The following is a 17,201-nucleotide window of genomic DNA, read 5'->3' as shown; positions in this document are numbered from 1 at the left end:
CAACCCAGCAGGAACTTTAACTGATAGCGCTTCCAAAAGCAACTTCCGATGCACTTACATTAATCAGGCCAAAGTCCTGCTACTCCCACAATCATTAACCTCTACTCATTTAAGGCTATGGTGAGAGGATAAAATAGTCTGTATTGCTTAACAGCCCTCACGCTCAACCTGACGCCAACACCCCTTTTACCCCCAATTGTTTTACCTGCACAGATTATGTCAAACAGAAACTTCCCTAAGGTCCTCAATATAAAACAGAATCATAAGTAAGGCCCAGTAATGACAAATCCTCATTATGCCAAAACCGACCCCACCTGTTTAACAGATTTTCCCTGGTTCAATAACGCACGTTTTCCACGTTCTGTGAAGCCGAAAAGATAAGCTTCCACTTTGCGTTCAATCTGCAGGTATCTATCTTAACCATCCATCTATGTGTGTTTGCTTTAGAAATATTTCCACACAGCACTTCCATGTAATACACTTTTTTTTTTTTTTTTTTTATATAACCGGAGACCAATGAACAAAAGATAAGGGCCACAGATTAAGCACAGGAAGGGAGGCAGGCTGAATGAAGTGGCTCGAGGCCCCGAGGTGAGGCCAGGCAGCATTCCTGGTGTGTGGTGGCAGAGTTCAGATCTGGCTGTCATTCATAAAGAGGGAGGCCGCTAGGGGAGTCCGCCGGAGAGCCAGTGAGTACAGGAAGAGCGGCGGAAAGGCCTGCCGTTCAAACGGGACGTGGTAAGAGGAGCCAGTGCACAGCTCAACAGTCGACTCAAAACGCAAGCTGAGGGAGGCGGGTGCGGGAAGACAGAACCGCAGACGGACCGATAGGTGCAGAGGGAGAGAAAACGGAAGGGATAGAGGCACTGAGAACAACGGCGAAGCAGTCGAAGAGAGAGAAGAGCAGAGGGAGTGAAGGAGAGCGGCAGAGGCGGGTGATTGGTGGATTTATGAAGAGTCAGCTGAGTCACCAGTGGTACACTGTGTGCCGCATCACTGCGCTTATAGCCAGACCCCTCTCCTTCATCTCTCTCAATCTCCCTTCCTCCCATTCATGTTGTCTGTGCGCATCTTTCATCCACCAGACAATATCATCTCACCACCTCCTAATTACAAATTTCAGATATTTGTATATTTTTTGGAACATTTCAGGTGCCTACTACCATTGTAATAACTACTTGGACGCCTCGGTTTCTGTGAATGATTTTCCAAAGTGTTAATGAGATACACTTTTCGTTTTTAGGCCGTGCACGGTATTGTGTGTGAGGAGGAGTGGTACAATACAGTGTGACCGGTGTAGAACGTCAAGCTGCTCGGTCTTATTTACTCAATGACAAAAAAAAATAATTTGATCCCTAGTTTGGAATATTCTGCTTCACCTTTGATCGACTGTAAATGTGGGCATTACAGCACTAAAATGTTCGACTGTAAAATAATGCTAAAAAATAATGAAGGCATAAAACAAGCACAATTGAAAGCAGCGTTCTATCCGTCTTCTTCTATATCCCAGCCCCCAAGCCAACCACCACTATCTTTTTTTTTTGTTGCATTTTTATGCTTTATGATAGATTGAGATAGAGAGGAAGGTATGAGAGATAGAGGGGAGGACAAGCAGCAAATGACCACGGGCAGGAGTGAACCCGGGTCGCTGTGGTCAGGACTGAGCCTTAATGGTAGGCGCTCTACCCAGTGAGCCACCGGGTTGCCCCACCACTAGCTAATTTGACCATTTCATTTTTTTTCCCCCCCACCCCTCTTCCTTCCCGTCAATCCCTCCCATTTCTCACAGTCCCCTCAGACTGTCGGCTGCACTGTGGTGGGGGGGCCGCCAACACCCTAGTGCTGGGTGGCATCCCGATCTGTGCTGGGGAGGATTCTGGTCGTGTTCCGTTGGGCGGGTGTTTAAACCACATCCTGAAGTACGTAACACGCGCCTGGGTCTACGAGCCATCTCGCTGAGACATACCCCCTGTCTGAACATCAGTGGGTTCCTGTCTGTGTCACGCCCCGACCGCACACACACACACACACACACACACACACACACACACACAGACACAGACACAGACACAACACACACACACACACACACACACACACACACACACACACACACACACACACACACAAAGGCTCCCCAAGAGGGACGGTGTCGGTTAAAGGATACAAACTGTCTGTTTGAAGTCATGCGAGATTGGATAGGATACCGAGCCAATCAGCATACCACACTTATTACTTGGATATGTGACATCACAGAGTGATCGATGGCGCTCGATGGTACACCTCAAATACAACAACCGACCTATTTATTAATCAAATCACCAGAAAAAGACACAAAACATGATTAAAAAAAAAATCTCCTCTCCCATCATCATCAAACTACAGAAAATACTGAAAAAGGTGCTTTGAATGTAACAAAGACATTGGCTGAATGTGAATATTGAAACCACTGCCTTTTCCTCTTCTCTCTTGCTTCCCATAAGGGTTCCCCACTCCCCCCCATCCCACACACTGCTCTCCTGGGCCGGCTTCCCTTCTCCTGAATGAAGTCATCCATACACTACCTATTTTCAGATACCTGTGCGTCGGAGTGGAGCCAGATCTCATCCTGTGTGGTGTGTGTGTTGTGCGTGTGCGTGTGCGTGTGCGTGTGTGTGTGTGTGTGTGCGCGTGCGTGCGTGCGTGCGTGCGTCTGTGCGTCTGTGGAGGTATGGTGATCTCACCTCACGGAATACGGCATCGCTCGATCTTTGTGTGTTGGGTGCATGTGTGAAAATTAGTATTTAGGTAAGCAGGATAAAAAAATTAAAAGATGTGAGAAAGTACAGTAATATTGAGTAGTGATAAACCGATTGATGCGGTCATCGATCATTATCGGCTTATACACACGCCTTAAACATGTGAGCGTGATCGGCCGATTAACTGGAAATTTGTAGGACCCGATGACGTGACTCCAAAACGATTGAGTCATTGAGACAGTAATGTTATCCTTCTTTAACTCTTGATTAACAGTAAAAGGTAGGCTTCACTTATCCATATAAATAGCTTCATGCCGATCTCGGTTATAGGATGCAATAACCAGCCTGCAGCTCATCTTCAGTGTCATTGTACCCCGTTTAAATTGTTTATTCTTACGTAGGTTTGCGCCTAAAGTAGTAGATCTAGACTATGCTATTCACACGTGCCCTTCATAGTTGAAAGTTACCACTGAAGTATAGGACAAGGCTGCTCTCCACTAAAGGCTCAGTTATGGTTCCACGTTGACGCAATGACCGCAGTTGCTTCGACGCAATTGTGAACCTGTTTTGGTTCTGCGTCGGGTTTCAGTGAGCGGACCAATCACAGCCCTTGCTGCTGCTTTGCCTTCACGCTAGGTCGCAATTTTCGGGCGGCGCACATCAGGAACTTGCAGTGGATGCAAAGGAGGGTCCGCAAAGCCCCTTGCATTGAGTCAACATGGAACCATAATCAGGCCTTAACTCCCTCTGCTTTACGTTAAACTAGATGGAGATGAGAGTGAGATAGATTTCAATAAAAGTATGTCTCTAGGCCTGCTGTGGTATAGAAAACTGTCCTCAACGCTGGTGCTAGAAAAGTGCCACCTTGCAGTTTGTGGTAATACCGAAACCAAACCCTCATGCGTTTCATTTCTACCTGCGCCGAGGAGGTTGTTTTCTGTGCAGTTTATTTGTCGGTCTGTACCCAGGATAAAAACGACTGGGCCAATATTCATGTAACTTTGTGGAAGGATGTGGTATTTTCTTAAAGAAGTACCACACCCATTCCCGTTGGCTCGACAAATGAACAACTCTCATAACGGTAACTAACTAAGTATGCATACATAAAATCGGCACACGCGTGTGTATGTGTGAAAGAAACACCCTATCAATACATATGTCACTATATTAAAAACAATAGTGACAGGTGCGTCCCCAAGTATTGAGCTTTAACAAGCCTATTGCTCACTCAACCCAATCCACGAACGGTGTCAACGGGTGCATCATCGGTTCACTCACCAGTTTGTCTTTGAGGCGCTCCCCCTTGATGAGGAACTCGACAGAGGTGGGGCTAGAGGGGCTACAGGGGCTACAGGGGCTCAGGCTGCTGCTGCTCCCTCCACTGTGGGTGCTGCCGCCGTCCTCCGCCCTGCTGACCTTATAGACGGTGACGCAGCTGAGGCCTCCGCCCGCCAGGGGGAGCCACCCGCCGCTGGAGTCGTCCCGAGTCATGACCACTGCTCTCACGCGCGCATAACTGTCACTGTGGAGGAAGAACAACAACACGGGAGTGAGAGGGTGAGAGAGAGAACAACTATCCGGGAACGATACACGGAATAGACACCAGACAAGGGTTTTAAAACAGCCACATCTTTAAGATAAAGCTCTAGGCGATTTGTTTGTGGTTTTAAGGGTGTTTTTTTGGACGAAGCCGTCACAAAAACATTCCTCTTTGTATCTTTTAAACGTAGCTTGTTTCCCATTAGAAAGGCATGGTCACGATTGACACTTGATGGATCCTCTTTTGTGCGAGATGACATTTCGCAGAAAGATCTGCCGGGCTGAAGTATCATAACTATACGGTGACCTTTACTCCTATACCCACATTTTATCGATAGATGCTAAAACCCTGTCAATTTTTTTCAGTTAGAGTTAATGCTGATTCATATGATCACATATTAGACGTATTTTGAGAATTAAAAGACCTTAACCTGGTCTGAAAAAAAAACTAATCGTCAAGCTCATGTTCTATTTGCTCGAGCATACGAGTCTGCCCCCCCTTTTGTTCAGACAGACTTCCAGCAGACTTGGTCCCCAGGTCCAGCCAATCGCAACAGTTTACCAAATATGGTGGGTTTAATACGATGACGGAGGAGTGCCCTATGGGTGCACCGTTGAGGCATCATCATCGACAACCAAGATGGCTGCCACTGACGTCTAACATGTTTCCTTCCTTTGTGAATTGGTCTGGCAAACCTAAACCAAGAAAAACTGATCAAAGTGGTAAGAAATCAAGTCGGAAAGAGTGCCACTCCGTGTACCTGTAAACCGCCCGCTGGATACTATTTCTGAGACGCCATCAAAGCCCATGGTGTGTTTAACCCCAAGCGCAGGGCTATTGACCATGGGGCCGAGCCCCAGGCTGCCTCAGGTTCTCCTTGTCCTCAACAGCCTTCCCTCTTAATCGACACAGGTAGAGAGGTAAGAACCACTGGAAGCCCTTCTTTCATCTCCGAACCCTGGCCACGCTAGTTAAAATGTCCTAATTGTACCCGTCCTAATCACTACCATCTTTCTTCCTCAAACAATGATCATTGGCTTTTTGCGTTTCTTGTCCCTTGCTTTATCTCCTAACACTATCTGCCCCCCCCCCCCCCCCACCCCCCCCCCCCTTACACCAACAGAAGAAGCACCCCCTGTCCCTATTCGGGGTCATCTGCTCAGTGTTCTGGTGGCTTCTCTGATTAGATAACAGGACCCTGTCCCACCAGAGACGCCGAGGGTCAAAGATCGCTGAAGACAAAGCTTTAAAAGGTCCTCTTCAAAACACACTAAAAAGGGTGGAAGTTTGAAGAATTGAAATATAGTCCACTAGAGGCAATGGGTAAAGCTAACCAAGGAAACAAGTCACCGATAGGAAGGAAGAGTTGAAGAAAAAATACATAATCACTATTTCCGGTGTCTCTGACCTTTCAACGTCGCCCTCGGGACAACGGGACAAAAAAGGTCTAAAACAGACCTTTTAGACTTTTTTTATGATGTCATTGCAGATTCCCCCCCCAGTAAGTAAATGTTTAAGCGTCACAGAAAAATTAAGAGCTATGTGCTGGGTCACAAGAAGGTTCTGAGATGCGGCCTGTCAAGCAGCGGCAGTGTCTGCGCTCTTGACACGAAATGGATGCTCCCATTTTTCTCACTACCTCCCCTGCTCTGAATCTGGAACACGTCTACACCATCAACCTTTGTTCCAGTGCCTTCCACGCCCTTGGCAAACCTCAGTGCCCAGGTTATTAGTTAGTAATTAATCTATGAGCCAGTGAGCATTAAACTTGAGGCTATTTCTTGTTCCACGTGTAGGCTGTGCAAGGCATGCGGCTTAAATATGTAATAGTTGACCAAAGTTCCTCCCCAGGATTGATGACCATGGTAAATAATCCCAAAATAAATCAACCGACAAAAACTGTCTCCCTGTGAAGACAATGTGAATTCTTCCTTCTCCTGTACAATGAACACATGCAAATGACCATGCATCAAGTGTTCTGTCTGTCTGACACAAGGAATTCAGAAACGGCAGTGTGTGTGTGTGTGTGTGTGTGTGTGTGTGTGTGTGTGTGTGTGTGTGTGTGTGTGTGTGTGTGTGTGTGTGTGTGTGTGTGTGTGTGTGTGTGTGCAAGGGAATCCTTGACTTGTTCTTGGAGTAAGATTATATGCGTTAAAGATATATATTTTGTTCCTATTTGACTATCCATGGTGGTATGATTCATTGATATATATATCAATGAATCATACCACCATGGATAGTCAAATAGGAACAAATCAAACACCTAGTAGTTCATATACACAAAGTATAACCTGTGGCCATACTGACCTCACTGGAAAATACAATCCCAAAGTGTTTAGTGAACAACTATTTGACATTATCGTGAACATTCATACGAAGGGAGTTAAGTTCATAATAATGATGGTGACTTAATAACTAAAGTCTGTGGTAAATTCATCTCATGTTAGGTTGATATTTTAGATTCCCGGTAGGCCGTTTTCAGAATACTTGCAGTCTAAGCAAATGTGTACCTTGTACAGCGTTCAGGGAGGTTAGATAACACAGTAGGCATAGTTTAAATGCCAAAGCCTAGCCTAGTGACTTCATGCTAGTAATAAAGATTTGTCTTTCTGTAGCATTAGCAGTATGCCTAGTCTGTAACAGAGTAGGTCCATTAACACAATATTAACTCCCAAAAACAATGGATGTATCATGGATAAAAGTTCAGGTTAAATAGACCTATGTGAAACTTTTCTTCCATGATGAAGGAACTATTCAGTGTTCGAAATATTATCTTTCTTGCCAATACGTTTTAATGTATACATAGATATGAGATTATCTGTGAAATAGCATTCTATATTTTGTATACCCCGTTAAACTGCTTCATGAACCAACACACTTAAAGATGTAAATTCTCATGAAAAAGTCCTTGAGAGTGAGGGTCATGGGCAAGCAGAACACAAGCCTGCTGCTATACATAGAGCTGGCGGGCACAAGAGGATTTTCTTCTTATCGCCAAATAACATTTAAATAACTCCAGATTTTATAGGATTGCTGCATGTTACATTCTATTTTCCAAGGATGCTCCACCACTAAAGTTGTGTCCAGTGCTTTCAAACAATCCAACGGAACTAAGAGTACATTTAATACTTCAATAGCTACCATACCAATAGCTACTTTATCAAGCATCTATTGCAATACAACAATAAACATTAAAATGCATTCTGTCCAGGAAAGACAATGTGTTTGACTTTAAAATCGGGCGGGCCTAGCCACATTCGACCATGTTTGTAGAACAGCGTAAATCAGAAATGGCTTCCTGACGAGACTTCCTGGTAGGACCTTAATACTAGAAATATACTCCATGTATAATTATGTACGCCAGAGCAAAGGCAGACTATGGGAAGTGAGAGTGTGTGACGTATGTTGGGTCCACAGTGTTGACAGATGGAAGCAGGGCCATACCAGACTGCTACTAGCCAGCCCCAGTCTGGGCCCAGGGTTTTTTATGATACACACATTTGGCTTGCGTTTTGGACAGTTCACTCTCTCTTATCCTGTCCCCAAACGTGGCTGGGGACAGCTGCTCCTCAGAGACGACCACTGAGACAACAGCCATGAATAACTGTTGCCCCCGACGACCTCCCCGCGCCCTTCCTGCTACCACTTTCAAAACGTCCACGGACGTAAAAAAAAAAAAAATGCAGCCTTACACCAGAGACACCCCCCCCACCCCTAATCCACACAGAAATAAAGCCGCATTTTTGGGGGGGCAGCATATCAGGCAGTAAAAAGAGGCCAATACTGCCACAGTTGTGCCCCCTCTCTACGGCCCCCAATAAAGGATGTGAGTGGAAGATGCAGGAGGGGCCGTCACTCAGGGAGGGTCCCTTGGGCTAACAGAAGGCAGGCGGTGGTGTCGCTCAGCCATGACCAGGGCACAATGACCAGGGCCTGACCCTACAGACCTGCCACTAACACACACATGCCAGCAGCCATGGAACCAGGAGACGGGGGGGGTGCTGGGGGGGGGGGGGGGGGGGGGTGTTGGGAGAGGAAGTGTGAGAAAGCAGAACGCCCAGGAAAAGAAAAAAAAAAAGCAATGAATGAATAGAAAAAGTGCATTTGTGCCATGTGGGGCTAATATCAAGGGCTGCGGCAGATGCCTGGAGCAGCATGCAAAAAAGCACGAGTACACATGGTCGGCGAATAGCTCTGCAAATGGCCCATTCCCTGCATCACCGCTCAGCTCACAAGACACCTGAAGCAGACCTCAATGCTAAACAACCTCAAGAAGAAGAGACACACAGAAAAAGCTCTGTCTGCCTCTCTCTAGTTGATTTACCGTGACTCCTCCCCCCCCCTCTCCTACCTCCCATTTTCCTTTCCCCGAGTTCAGGTAACAGCTCCAGTAATGGTTCCAAAAGGCAAGAGGATATTCGAGGCCAACACACACACACACACACACACACACACACACACACACACACACACACAGACACACAGACACACAGACACACACACACAGACACACAGACACACACACACACACCAGAGAGCGAGGGATGGTCTGTGGAGACAAAAGCCGCCCCCCTCTGCCCCCCCCCCCTCCCTTGCTGGGAGCACACACTCCACTGGACACAGAATTGGGAGCGGAAGCAGATCAGCTGGCCTGGGCGCTCTGGTACGGGAGGGAGGGGGGAGGGGGGCAAGAAAAGAAAGGAGGCCCCATTCTAAATTATTCCAACATATTCTGCTGGATGACTGACTTCATTTCCGACCAAAAGCAGGAGAGAAAAACAGAGGGAGTGGTGGGAGCATAACGGAACACTTCAGAGGAGTGGGAGGAGGTGGCTGCTCTGCGTGCGTGCGTGCGTGAGAATGAGTGAGAGAGTTGGGGGGGGGGAGGGGGGCAGATACTACAGGGGTAGACCCTAGCTCTCATCCACATTTTATAACATGCTCCTACATCATCCTTTGTATTTTGAACCACAACCGATTACTCATAGCTGCGTACCAACTAGCTAAAGAATAACGTTAGAGGCTATCCGTAAAACCTGTTGGCCTCTACTTGCCGCTCAGGATACAAAAAGAGATACACAGAGGGGTAGAGGTGGAGGAGGAGGGGAAGGAAAAGAGCCCGTGTGCGCCGGGCAGGCCCCAGCACTGGGGCGGGTTGCTCCAGTGTGTGCTGAAGACGGGGGGATCCTAGGACAACCGCTTCCTAAGCTGACAAAGTGGCTGTTTGTCTGCCGATCGGCCCCATGGTTGACCGAGCTCCAGCATGCCATCATGTCTTGCTCCTGCTTTGGCCCTGGGCTTCCCACCCCCCTGGAGAAGGGGAGGAGGAGACGGCGGGCGGGGGGGGGGGGGGGGGGGGGGGGGGGGGGAGGAGGAGTGGGGAGAGAGAAGAGGAGAAAGGATGTGGCCTGAGCCCTGGGTGCTCGCCAAGTCACCCTCCCTCCCTCGCCTCCCCTCCCCTCCCGTTCTTCTGCCCCCCCTCCTCCTCCCTTTTTTTTTTATCAACCCCTCTCCCCGGCTGCCTCCTTCTACACAATGGCCGCTTCTCTGCTGAAATTTCACGTTATTGGATCCCGGGCCTGGAGTTTTGTGCTCTGACAATGTCCAGGCAGTGGAGCATGCTGCAGGAGAGACACACTCTGCAAGCTAAGGGCTGGAAAACCATTCCTCCTTTCATTAGCATCAGAAAAGAGGAGAAAAGTCTACACTTTTTTTTTTCGGCCCAGCTGAGAAGCTGGAAAAAAGGGCCTCTCTCATTCTCTATCCCTTATTCCCTCCCCCCCCCCCCCCTCCCCCCCTCTCTCTCTCCTGTATCAGAACCGGAGGAAGGTTGTCAGGCTCCGTCAGGCTCCACTAGACCTTTTTGGCTTCAGACTTTGGAGGTGGATGTGGTGGAGGTGGATGTGGTGGGGTGTGCACATGAGATTACTCAAAGAAATATTTGGGGAAAATAAACACAGGCTACTTAAGTCAATCGGATTCTCTAGAATATCTTGCTAAAGGAAAGCGCTAGCTAGGAAGAGACGGGAGGTTGGGGGGAACAAAAATGGAGGACTGAGAGCGAGCAAGAGCGAGAGAAAAAAATGCTACTCTCTCTGTGTGTGTGTGTGTGTGTGTGTGTGTGTGTGTGTGTGTGTGTGTGTGTGTGTGTGTGTGTGTGTGTGTGTGTGTGTGTGTGAGTCATTCTCTATGCTTGCTAAAATGTCTGGTTACCTTCTACGTGTGCTCCACAGCTGTTCAAAGATAAAATGTATATTTTTTTTAAAGCTCTGGCCGACACTATAAAAATATCACATGCTGTTCTTAATGGAAGGCTGGGTATGCATGCATCCATGGTTGTCGTGGAAGAATGAAGTTATTAAACCATTAACATTTATGCATTTAATTGTTGAAGGCTAAAAAGACATGATCTTTTTTTTACTACAATACAAAATGAAATGAAAATGGAGGCCTAAGTTACCGACAAAAAAATAAATAAATGCTTTTAATGCAGAAAGATTAGCATACGGGCCAAGTCAAACCATGCAAGAACAAATAACATGCAAACTGGGCCCCGAGTCGACTGTCGATTCCAGCAGTGCATCTAATCTAAACGGTGCAAACTGGCTAGCCAATTAGCCACGGTTCAAGTCCCTTCAATAACCGGTGGCAAATTCAAGGGCACAGACATTCCCCAAAACAAACAGCCACATGACGTAACATGGATGCAGTGCAAATTATGACAGAGGACCACAACAAAACAACTTTAAGGTCTGTATTGCTTGCCATTTAAACCCCCGCCACCACGACCAATAAAGATGAGGGAAATCTGCCCACTGAGCGTTTGACAGCCAACGTCACAAAACTGCTCAATTGGCCGTCGTGTAAACCATCATTTTGGCCATAGAACGAAGTGAAAGAGCAATTTGCCGTATCTGCTCCACACGTCAGGCTGGTGATGAGTCATCTCCCTCACAAGAACATTCAGCTAAGCTACCAACAGACTTGTAGAGGGAGGGGGGTGGGGACCAGCCAGATCTGATGCTGCAGTGCACGCTAAATGAAAACTTCCCTTTCCTTTATAGAAATGCAACTGGGGTATTCAGTATTCGGACCAAACAACATGGCCTTTTCCGGTGTCTGTCCGTCCATCCGTTCATTGACAGCCGTTGATTTGCCAAGGTAACCCAAAATCTAAGCAAATCTGAGATAGGCCAAAACCAGTATAATGAATGTCAGACCCTCAGTCCAACAAACTTTTATATTCCGCCTTGCGCAGATGGTTACAAACCTGTCTATTACCGGGTTGGGCCTTCAACCCCAACAACAATGTTCCGGTTGACATCGAGCCGTAGCAGAGCTATAAATCACATGAAACCCACATGCATATCAAACGCCAAAAAACTATTCCCAAAACATCAGTCAAAGCCACATATTGAGATGATCTTAATTTACACCGCAAGTATTTGGAAAATTAAAACCTTGCATTTCCCATTTCAAAAAATACAAAAAAGAAAAAAGAAACCACAAATTTGCACTGCTGCGGCAACTCTGGTCCGCTTTGATGTGAAAGTAGTCCCATGGGTGCTGGGCTAATCGTCATAGTTACTGCAGAGACTGGAAGGCTGGTGGATAGGGTGGGAAAGAAACCACCAAAGCTGGGAAGAAGAAAAAACTCCAAACCATGATGCTGGTCCATGACTGTGAAGAGAAGCGGCTATGAAACAAGTTGTAAACTATCACGGCAGGCCCTGTTGTTGATTAAAAACAAAACAAAAAAACTGCAGCCATTGCACAAGTGGCAACGAGTGAGTCTGTCATCTACATCATCAACAAGCTCTGGAGAGCTGTAAAGGGTTTCATAAAGCAATATGTTACAACCGGCAAACTTTACCAGTACCTTAAAAATAGATTTGGTTCCTATTCTGGTAGACTTTCTGATCAGTATGCTCAACTCACAAAAAGATCGCTAAAACCTTGTGAACAAATGGTTAGGTGGAACATGTTCTGAAATTGGCCAGCCAATATATTAATATCAACATACTCATCAATTAGTTTACCTTCCTGGTTTAAAATGAAACTTGTTCTGTACATAAAAACAAAAAAAAACACAAGATCTTGTTCCTGGACAAAATAACCACACACACCCAACCCTACCCCCATTCACACTTTCAAAGAGTTTGGAAACTCAATCAAAGGCACAAGGTTTAGGATTTACATCTGTGTCCTTTTATGTCTGTGGCCTCCCAGGAAAGAACGGTGTCAGGCCAGCTGCAGCAGAGGGCTCACAACTAGCCCAGCCTTTAGGCTTCCGCATTCTGCAATTCAGACACTTCTTCAAGGCATTGAGCTATGGTCTATGAACATCATAGGACCTTCTTGGGTGAGGCAAAGAAAAAACTGAAGGACAATCTCTGCTACTTGATGGCAAGATAAGGGGGGATAAAAGGGGGTTGTTGGCTTTGATAGCCTACGTACACAGCCCAGGAGCAGAGTAGGCCCAAAACTAGTACTAGGTTGTTTCTTAAATTTAAATGAAAAAATGTTTGAAATATGAACTAAAGACACTGTTGACATTTACAACAGTTTATGTCTGCTCCTAAAATACTGGAGGAGGAAATTAAAATTATAAAGAGGGAAGTGGCTCAGGTTTAAAATACACAGGATCCAGGCTCAGATCTGGCCTGGGAATGGAACTGTCCACAGCATGCATAAAAAGCCCATTCAGTTTGTTGGCTTGTTATGGTTTCAGGCTGTCCAAGACCTCTGGTTTTGTAGAGAATTGTTGACATTAGTCATGTGGACAATGCAATGGTCTCTTATGAAGGGGACACCAGATGACAAATGGCCAGTGTGCAAATACATTTATTGGAATGACATCCTGCACTGCAATCTTTTGTTTTTAAGGAAAATTCTCCACCCAATATAGGAAGAAGGCAGAGTAAATCTTCATATCTCAAGAACTCTTTGACCATAACATATAGGACAAACACAATTCAAGCAAATAAGAAAGTAATACTACCTGGCAGTCAGTACCCACAGAGGAAAATAGGCTAGGCTATACAAAGTATTACAACAAGATCTTGTTTAATGGCAGGTTAACTTAATCAGTTCCAACACAATCATGTGCAGTCGAAGTCCATCCTTTGGCTTAAAACTGTTACAAAATATGTTTGCCTCAGCTGGCTTTGTTTTCTCCAACCAATTGCCTATAGCATAGAATATTCTGTAATGCAAAGCATTACGTTTGTAATGTTCACCAACTGGCACAAACAAGAAATACCAGCGTCCATAAACACATCCAGGAAATGATTTAGTCTAACATAAGGGCCATAGGACATAGACAATTACCCAAGTCGTAAAGTGCTAGTCTCAAGAGGTAAAGTATCTGTCTGCTATTGTCGTTTGAGGGCAGGATAGGGGGGTGATTGGGGGGGATGTGTTTGGGAAGCTAGGCAGCAGGAGAGGGAGTGCCGAACTGCCCTCAGGTGATAAGATCACAACAGCCACAACGGAAGACAATGCGCTGAGCTGTCAAATCAATCACACAAGATAGGAACAGGACACAGACGGAGAGAAATCAGCCAGGAATCACCTGACCATAGCTGCAGAGCACTGAAGGAATCTCGAGCGATGAGGCCTAGGGCTATGTTTGTTCACAGATCTATATGGATACTAGTGGTTTCCATTTAAATGTTTCTCAGCAGACGTAAACTAGCTTAAATAATCGTGCAAAGAACATTTACATTGTTACGATTTGATTCCATCTCATACTAAGATTTGACAGTATATTATAGACACATTAAACCAGAAGGGGTATAACCATGTACTTTAAACGATGAATGAATGATTCAAAACATCAGCCACAAACCTACAACGGCAGTTAGGTACTTCATGTGATCAGATCAACACTGTGCAGTGCACTTATTTATTTATTTATCATCAGGGTTGGAGACATAGTGCATGTCTCCAACCCTAAAGTTAGCTCGACACTGTGCAACATTCTTAACAGCAACACACACCACCAAATCAAATGACAAAAAAATCGATAGGATATAGGCCTACATGATCAAAATGGCTGTGCTTGGTTAACACCTATCAATCACAGAATCAAACTTCAGGAAAAGTCAATGTTGAGGAACAGCTACAAATACAATTATATTTATTCTTTAATGGGGGATAGATATGAGAAATGGAATTATATTTCTACCTTTTTAGATATGGACAATGCATCCAACGTAGCATTATAATGTGTAATACATGTGTTACATGTTCATTAACAGTAAAATAAATAAAATAAAACGTAGGCATCTTTTAAAAGTCATTCTACTAAGGGGATATGGATACATCAGTAGGGATCACTAGTTTTTAAATAAAATCATAAAAAAATATATCGTTTTACAATATGCAACTAAAGGACGCGTGAATCCTTTGCAGCGGTGCTTCAATCACGTTAGCCATCTTGGTTAGACATCATCTAGCCTTCGAAAAACATATCGCCCACAACCCGTACGTCTAGTTGATTTGTATCCATTTTAAATCAAATAGTATATCTTGAATGAGAGTTACAGATCCTTCGAATAGCCTTATTAACCTCGTGATCTTATGAGCGATAGAGGAACAAAAGGGGGAAGAAGTAGGTGGAGATTAAACCATGACAATGTGAACGCTATGCATAGACTTCCTCTCTGGGTCCAATATATAAGTTCAAGGACATAATACCATTAGATATATCACACAAATCCCCAACACGCGTTTGTTTTTATATTTGAATTATCGCAAATAATGCAAGGAATATTGTGTATTTATTGCGACAGCGCAATGCGAAACAGTGCACTGTGCTGTGAATGGGCAGGCAGGTACTTTATGAATGGAGGAAATCACGTGACCGCAGCACCTCCCGAGCAGATATTTCTCACTGACTGTCAACAAGCGCACGCAAGAGAGCTGCCCCTTAAAACAACAGGAATTGGAATTTAAAACGATCATATCCATTGCAAATAAAGCATATAGGTTTTCAATACTTCTGTTTTATACTGTATGTCTATTCATGGATTTGGGATGTCAACGTGCCTTTTAAATCATTTTTTATGAATGGGGATTGTGATATGCAAATTAATGTGATTGATAAAAATGTCATCCTTTTTCAACGCTCAAATTGCAGCATTGAAGAGGCGGAAACGTTTTCACTGGACCAGATATGAATTGAATGGTGACAATTTTGAAATGCAAGTGATAATGTTTATGAAACCATTTTAGTAGGCTATGTAGCCTTTATGGACACATGTTGTGGAAAATGACGTATTCGCATTTATGATTAATTATTATCTAATGTTATAACCTTTGTAATATAGTGATCATAGGCATACTGTGATTCACTTCTAGCAGGTAATTTAAAATACAAGTATACAAATAAGCAGGACCATTCCCTTTTTTAAATGGCAGTTATTTAAATTATATTACAATAATGTTTGCCTAACTATTCACGGGAAGGCTACTATTCAATTGGATTTTGAAATTTGTTACTAGAATACTGAAAGTTGATTAGTTAGTATTGGCTCCTATTTTCTGACACGTTGCGAGCCTTACTAAACGTTTATAACTATTCAGTTATTACACAGAGATCTTACCAAACATAGTAATGACAACATAATAACTGCTTTGCTTATGTATACAATAGACCACATGCATTAGTTTATTTGACATAGGCCTGAAATGAACAACCCCATAAAAAATGACACGGTCATTGGGTTATGTATCGAGATAGCCAGCATTACAGACGGACCCAAGAAGTGGGAAACCTGGAGAGCTCCTCCACAGCGTTAAGATACCTGTTATCATTGCAGCAATCTGAGGGAACATGGTAAATTAATACAAGTACTCACTCGTTGTTAGGATTTGTCGAATCTTCGCTCATTTTTTCTCACGGGGATCCAAATTCTTGCAATAGCATCGACGACGCAGTGACGGCGGGATAATATACCACAAATATCACCATTTTCTTCCACATAAAAATCACCCTATAATGGATAAAGGAAAATGTTCTACAATGGAGCATGCATAACTGAGCGCTCCTCTGAAAACCAAGTAGCTAGCCTAGCCTCCTGGCTGGAACTAAATTGCGAGGAGGAATGACAACCGATGATTCATTTTATCTTCCCTTGAAGTAAAATCCGACCACAACAGATTGTACATCTGCATCGTCCTCTTGAGCGACACGACTCCGTTGTTTTCAAAAGTGAATAAAGATCCTTATAAAATGTACAAACTGTACACATCGTTTGGCAGGTTATTTATGGCTGGCTGTCGAGCATCCATTCGCCAATCAGGTCCAGGACAACACTTGAAAAGAGCTGTGCAGCTTCGCTCCGTCAACGTGTCCGAGTATTGTGGGGTAAAGCGTATAGAGCGGGGGGAAATCCAATTATTTTCAAGGTTGATGGTAATATATAAAGTCAAAATATTAGGAGTTACATTTCCCCAGAGTAGTTGGCGGACATCTGGTTTGATCGAACTCCATTTTCAACTCGGGGGCAATGAAACATCGGAAAACTGGGCGGATGTTTCGACCCTCGCCACAGAAAATGAGATCCTTCCGCGAGGAAGCAAAATATAACGCAATTAAGAAGGAATAAGACTTCTGTTACATTATTTGCTTTGCCAACCTAACGATTGTTGTATTCTAAGTCGTATTACGTTCCACTGAAATAATTCAAACATAAACATAGCCGTAGGTTTCCAGGGCTAAATGCAAATAGTCCGTGCACTTTCCAAAAGAAGTTTCCTTCAATCACGCATTGATACATAGAAGAGGGAAGAGTCTGTGTGATAGCATGTAGAAATAATCGGGAGGAAGCCACAGCCACTATGTGTCATACATACGTGCACGACCATTAATAAACTCGGATGTTTGTTTTCATTAATAACGTTCTCACCATGTTTCA

General features: G+C 44.6%; 1 protein-coding gene across 1 annotated transcript in view; it reads right to left on the bottom strand.

The window, feature by feature from the left end:
* spred1 (sprouty related EVH1 domain containing 1) overlaps positions 1 to 16,829 on the bottom strand; it is a 32,074-nt gene extending 15,245 nt beyond the window's left edge. Inside the window, exons 1-2 of the mRNA XM_060052715.1 lie at positions 16,143 to 16,829; positions 4,017 to 4,260 (exon numbers count right to left, since the gene is read on the bottom strand). Of these exons, the coding sequence (XP_059908698.1) occupies positions 4,017 to 4,260; positions 16,143 to 16,174 (276 nt within the window). The 5' untranslated portion in view covers positions 16,175 to 16,829. The remainder of the gene's footprint in view (positions 1 to 4,016; positions 4,261 to 16,142) is intronic.
* Positions 16,830 to 17,201: the final 372 nt, after the last annotated feature.

Source organism: Gadus macrocephalus, chromosome 5 (assembly GCF_031168955.1).
Source record: "Gadus macrocephalus chromosome 5, ASM3116895v1".
NCBI lineage: Eukaryota > Metazoa > Chordata > Actinopteri > Gadiformes > Gadidae > Gadus > Gadus macrocephalus.
Note: the sequence above shows the minus strand (reverse complement) of the source record. Positions and strands in the feature narration are given on the sequence as shown.